At 37.7% G+C, this 6,478-nt stretch overlaps 1 protein-coding gene across 1 annotated transcript in view; it reads right to left on the minus strand.

Moving 5' to 3' along the window:
* tmem86a (transmembrane protein 86A) overlaps nucleotides 1-6,090 on the minus strand; it is a 28,081-nt gene extending 21,991 nt beyond the window's left edge. The window contains exon 1 of the mRNA XM_038275630.1: nucleotides 5,918-6,090. Coding sequence (XP_038131558.1) covers nucleotides 5,918-5,938 — 21 coding nt within the window. The 5' untranslated portion in view covers nucleotides 5,939-6,090. The remainder of the gene's footprint in view (nucleotides 1-5,917) is intronic.
* Nucleotides 6,091-6,478: the final 388 nt, after the last annotated feature.

Consider the following 6,478-nt stretch of genomic DNA (forward strand, 5'->3'; position numbering starts at 1 on the left):
GGAGTCTTTGGTATAGCACCTAAATGCATAAATTCCACATTGCCCTCTATCGAATGTGGTTCTTGATGAGAGCTATAATATTCATTCATGCCGTCACCTAAAGACGGTTCCTGGTCCACCTCAACACTTTGCAAGGTCTTTATTTTAGCATTTGATGCTGCAAGATCAGCTTCTAGCTCAATTTGCTCCATCTTTAACTTTAATTTTGCTTCCTCCATTTGTAAAGCATGTTTTTCTTTCAAGGCAGCAACTCGTGCCAGTGCAGCAGCCTGTTCTGCTTTGGCCTTTTTTAACTCTGAAGAGACTGAGGAAGATCTGGATGTGGAAGAAGATGACTTTGATTTCTTTGATACATTAGATATGCTGTCTGATGGTTTGATTGTTGATTGTACAATGTCTTTTTTCCATGTTTCGACATCTTTCAAAAAATAGTTTAAGTTAGTTATTCGAGGCTCAAACCAGTCATTATAATCATTTTCCTTTTCGTCCTCTGATAAGAGCTCTTGAACCAACCTATGAGCATTTTTAAACTCATCCACGGCTTCCTTAAATGCTTGTACTAAATCATTGACTTCATCAATATTTCCTGCATCCGTCATCAAAGCCTTTATTTCATTAATCTTTCTAGTGCAGGCTCCCAATCTGCCTCTGCGCGAAAGGACGCGCTCTTTTAACATGTTCTCAGACGCAGGCGTGGATTTAGGGTCCAACATTGTTAATGACCACACCGATCTTTTCACTTTCAAGTAAGTTCATCAATAAGCATCCTTCTTTGAAATCAACAGCTTTGCTTTCTGTAGTTATCGATCATTCTTTGTAGCGCAGCGGCGCCTTCATTCATAAACTCAGTCAGCTGATTGTACTCACGGCCCGCTGGCTGCTTTCTTTGCGCATCAGAGCGTGATCGGCTGGTGGCTCCCGACTTTAGGCTCTTCTTCAAGTCATCGGTGAAGTTTTTTCACTTGTTGCGGCTACTCTTGCATCAAAAAAGTTTCCAAAAAAATCAAAAATTGCCAGAGTAGTCTTAGGAGGAGGTTTTTCGACTCACAAAACAAAAAGCACTCGTGGAGAATTTTCTTGTTTCAAAATAAGGGTGTTTTCTTTACTAATAAAAAATAACAGAAATATTCTCAGAGTTGACTTACAAAAATTCAAATATAAAGTTAAGTGATGTGTGTGAAAAAACTGTTGCACTCCTCACTCCTTCAAACAAACAATCAGCTCCACCTCATCAGCTGCTTCTACTTGTTAATCTCAGCAGGAGGCGGACTGACAAGGAGGAGGGTCAAAGCAAAACAAATACATAAACAAATAAACAATAACTCTACCATTCACATAACCTTAGCTCTTTAACATTAATAATTTTGCAAAAGATAAATGAATCTAATTCTTAATAGGCTCCAACATATTACGTTAATGAATACCTTCTATAAGGCAGGTTTTAGCCTTGAGCTACAGTCCTGGAAGAAACAAGTATCTATTAGAGAGACCAACTCAAACTAACTGCCCTGAAGCACCAAATAAGATCCGCTCAGGATGAAAGCAGCTCATCTGCTGTGGGTGTGTAACGTGATACACAGAAATATTTAAAGACACTTGTATGCTCAACCTAGAAGAGGGTAACTGTAATACAAGAAAGGCCCTAGGAGCCACAGCTGGCCTTTTCATTCGCATGACAATGCTACCACAGAAAAACACTTCCTACTATTTAATCTAAATTTCCATAAAGACTTTTTCAATGTTACACCATGTTATTATTTTCTTTTAACAGAGACCAAGAGAATCAGCTAATCAGATAACATTGATAATAATAGTCTTAGCAAACATTTTTGGGGAAAGAGTTGTAATTATATTTGATAAAACTGTGTTTGATTTTATGTAATCAAGGACAAAAACTCCATGAGCTCGCTTATGAGCACACAACAGTTGGTTCGGCAGATGGTGCAGAGCAAAGCAGCGTTTATCAAAACCCAGTTTAGAGTCAAAAACACAAACAAGCACAAACATATAGAAGCGTCTTTTGCACCCAAATGAGAGAGATTATAGCCTTTATGAGGTAATCAACACATTGATGTGGTCATTTTTTTTTCTTTATATGTTTCCTTTAAAAGATAAAGACCTTTGCCAAAGTCTTGATTCCTCCTTGAACTTTTTTCACAATTTGTAAAGTTAAAACTATACTGTTCAAACTGTACTCTTGGGGGATTATGTTTTATAGACTAAAAAAGCAAACCATACTAGTATACTGAAAGAAAGAGGACACATAGATCTATTGGTATCTAGAGGTTGGTATAGAGTTATTTACTCTACCACCACTAAATAAATTTCTAACAACTAATAGTTAATTTTATATGTTTATAAATCTTGCTCTTCTGTTACAGAGTTTTCTTTAAAAAGAGTGTTAGGATAATTATCATTGAACATGTGTGACTTTATCACACCCTGATATAGGCTGCCTGTTGCGCGTCAGAACTGCCTTTTTAATCTAATTAGGACAATTCCTCCGTCTGGATATACAGTTATAATCTTCATTTTGTAAGTGGCAAAGATTTGGAAATGGAATGAGAGCGATGTCCTTCAGCTAAGAACAAAATGTAATATTTTGATAAGGCTGGAGCCATGAATGTCTAATCATATGCTAACATTGTGATGATGTCGCAGACTGGAGACGTATAAAATGCCTTTTTAACTGTTAATCGGGGCCACTTCCTGAGCGATGAGCCCGGAGGTCAGCAGCTGCCATTCTTTAACCCTAAGCAATTTCTCTTATCTGAGTAAGATTACAATTTCTATCAAAGTCAGTTGTCATGTCTCCTGGTTGTTTAATACATATAAGTGAAATGTTAATGATGCTGTTAGTAAACAAAAATCATCAAGAAGGCATAGGAACACAATAAACGCACAAACACATGGTTGTCAACTAATGCCAGGTAAGGAGAGCTTAAAGGGAAAGGTGATGGGGGCTCATGGTAGCTCTGGATGAGCTGCAGATATCCACAGCTCCGGAGAACATGTTATTCACTCTTCACATCAGGGCTTTTATGGAAAAAAATAGCTAAATATAATTTTATGAGCTCATGTAGGAGACGGCAATCATATTTATTTATCTCGTCAGGTCAGATGAGACAAAATTTTAACTTTTTTGACAATATACACAATGCCATTTGTAGGGGTACCAGTTAAATGGCAGATCAAAGAGCCAAATACAGGGCAACCCTGGAGGAAAACTTTGTAAGATCTCAGACTTCACCTTTGCAGTACAATGACTCTAAACATACAGCAAGAGCTCCAATTGGATGGTAAACATCATAGCTTATTGTGTTAGTATAATATATTTGAAGTACCCAAGATTTATTTAATTGAGAATTTGTTATAAGACTTGAAGATGTTTTTTTCAGAAGCACCCTTGAGCACTTTCTGCCAGATTCCCAGATGTCCGAAGCTGATAACACAGGCAGAGGTGAGAGGCATAACTTGGCAAAATGTGCTAAAGATAAAGACCAGAGAAAACATGGATCATTATCCTTCCACTTCAAAATTATTAACTTTTTATGTCACTTTGAGGGCTACCATTAATGATTATTTTGCATATCTGTCAATAGTTTTTTCGATTAATCGATTAATAATCAGATAGCCAAATATTCCTTAAATAAGACTTCTGACAAAATTAAACCTGTTAAAACAAAAGAATTTACCACTTGAGGAATTCTGGATATAGCATATTAACCGACAAAAAAGTATTCTTTATCATAATTGTCAAATGTTATGTATACTTTTTTTTTACGGTTTTGATCGCTCAGCTAAGGGCATATAGAGTCTCCATACTCCAGTTAATGATTCATTGATAACTAAATTAGTTGTACATTATTTCAAAAATCGAATCAAAAATCGAAAACACTATTAATTCGATTAATTGTCTCTGCCCTAGTTACTTTATCATTGAAAAAACAATTATATAAACCAAGTTCAAGAAGTTTTCACTTGTTATATTCTAAATTATTATAATACATATTTAAAATGCAGTGATCTAGAATAATCTACAGTCTGAAAGGATTAACTCCAAATGACAGAAGTTAATAAGTCAGTAATGTAAAATATCTACTAGAAAGTGTGTTAGTGGTTATATTGGGAGGAGTGTCTGTCTAGTGGTTAGAGCAGTGCTCTGAGAAGGTTGAAAGTACCCCACAGCCTGCTCTCTGGGTTCCTGAGTGAGACCCTTAACCCCACACTGCTCCCCGGGGGCCACACAATGGCAGCCCACTGCTCCCCAAGGGGATGGGTTAAAATGCAGAGGGGGAATTTAGTTGTTTTTTACTTGACAATGTAATGACAATAAATTTTCATTCTATTCTGAAATTACAGCCTGTTTCCAGGTGTCAGGTAACGAAGTACAAATACTTCGTTACTGTACTTAAGTACACTTTTTAGGTATCTATACTTTACTCCATTACTTATTTTTCTTCCTACTTCTGACTTCTACTCATTACATTTTCACACAAGTATCTGTACTTTCTATTCCTTACATTTTTAAAACAAACGTTACTCATTACTCTTGTGTTGGTTTAATGTTTATAAATACTTATTTCACGTCATGTGCGCCATCCAATGCAAATCATTGGCTCCATCCACATCTAGTGAAAACTCGTGTAATTAGATGAGTCACATAACGCAAACACTCATTGGTTAGCTAAAGGAAATCATCAGAAGCAAGCAGGTGTTCTTCAAACTGCAAACGTGAATTGTCTATGCCATGCTACAATGTTGGATTCAGAAAAAGATGTTGAAAAGTCCAAAAGGTCGGACACAGGCGAGAGCGTATCGGTAGATGGAGACCAACAAGACCCCCCGCATCCTTGGCCCTATCTCAAATAATTTTTCGAAAAAGTCGAAAAATTTAGCTTTTTTTTAAAGGTTACTTTATACTTTTATACTTTCAGTAGGTTTTGGAGCACATACTTTTTCACTTTTACTTGAGTAAACAGGTCAATTTGATATTTCAACTTTTACCAGAGTGTTTTTAAACGGCAGTATCTATAATTCTACTTAAGTAACAAATGTGTGTACTTTTGACACCACTGCCTGTTTCCCCTCTAATGTAATGTCATGCTGGAAGAACTGCAGTTCATTGTTCAGGGGAAGCAGATGCCATTAAAATTGCTCTAAAGGGAAACTCCAGACCTTCACAGCATCCTTATCACTTAGGGAACTGGTCTGGTTTGCAGACATTCCTCTACACAGGCTCCTCTACAGGCACCACATCAGGGTTCACCTCAGGCCAACACACCCCGCACCATCATCCAAAGTCCCCCCCACATCCCCTCACAAAGAGGAGGCTGATTTCAGGAGAATGACAGCTCCTTGTTTTTTCTCTAAATGAAGCTATTCGGCACTGGAGAACACATAAAGCCGAGCTCAATAAAAGAGATGAGAGAAAAGCCTTGGCGCATGCGTTTAATGAAGAACACAGGAAAGAAAATAAGGCAAAGAAAGGCTCCACTCAGTCACATGATCTAACGCTTTCTTTCTTTTTTTTGCATTGGCATTTTACATAAACGTTTGGAGCAAAGATGAACAAACAAGCCGCTGCAGTGCCTAAGGCAAAAGGAAACGAGTCAACAGAAGGAAAAAAAGTTACTTTGCTATGTCTCTACATAGCAAAAATTAAGATATTTAGATGGATTATAAATCGCTCCATGTTTTTGTTGTTCTGGCGGTTAAAAACAATCAACCAGAACGCACGCGCTGGCTTTTAAGAAATGTAGGAGGCGTTAAATGCCAACAAAACACGCATATAGCTCAGCCATTCGATTGTTTATCATTTATAACTGAGATATTTTAATGTGGAATATAACTAGCTAAACTGCTTTTCTTGTCCGTACGTGACTGTTTAGATGCCGGTTTAGACGTTGATACTCACTACTGTTGACGGAGACACCATTTCTCCCTCTTCGCTGTCGTGTCGGTTAAAGACGGTTTAAAGATATCTAACCGTTTTCCCCAAATTGGTCTGGATCTCCTTGTTTTTACTGCGCTGTCAGAGGGATGCCGATTGTTTTTGTCCTCGAGCCTGTGGGCAGTACAACATCCCGGAAGGAGGGGACAGAGGCACGTTGACGTGGGCCGGCCTACGGATTTGACCAATCAAAGCGGAGGGATTTGGTGAAAGGGGCGGGAGGAGTGATTAGAGACGTCCTGATAGGAGGAGGCAGAACGGTGATTACGTATAGAAGCAGATGGCCTTTATTTACATTTTCAGATGTTGAGCCTTTCGGTTTTTCGCCTTGAGCATATTGTGGATTCTTTAACAAAATGTTCTTGGTTTAACGGAATAGAGGGTGTTTTAACCCCTTAAATAACACATTTAATGCTCTCTTGAGAATGTATCATTAAATATTGGAAGGGAGTAAGAATAATGTAACCATCAGTTTCTACATGGTATTTAATTCAAATTTAAGGCTTGACTGGATTGGCAGTTTTA

The sequence above is a fragment of the Cyprinodon tularosa genome, unplaced genomic scaffold (assembly GCF_016077235.1).
Source record: "Cyprinodon tularosa strain WSP-4 unplaced genomic scaffold, ASM1607723v1 ctg121, whole genome shotgun sequence".
Taxonomy (NCBI): Eukaryota; Metazoa; Chordata; class Actinopteri; order Cyprinodontiformes; family Cyprinodontidae; genus Cyprinodon; species Cyprinodon tularosa.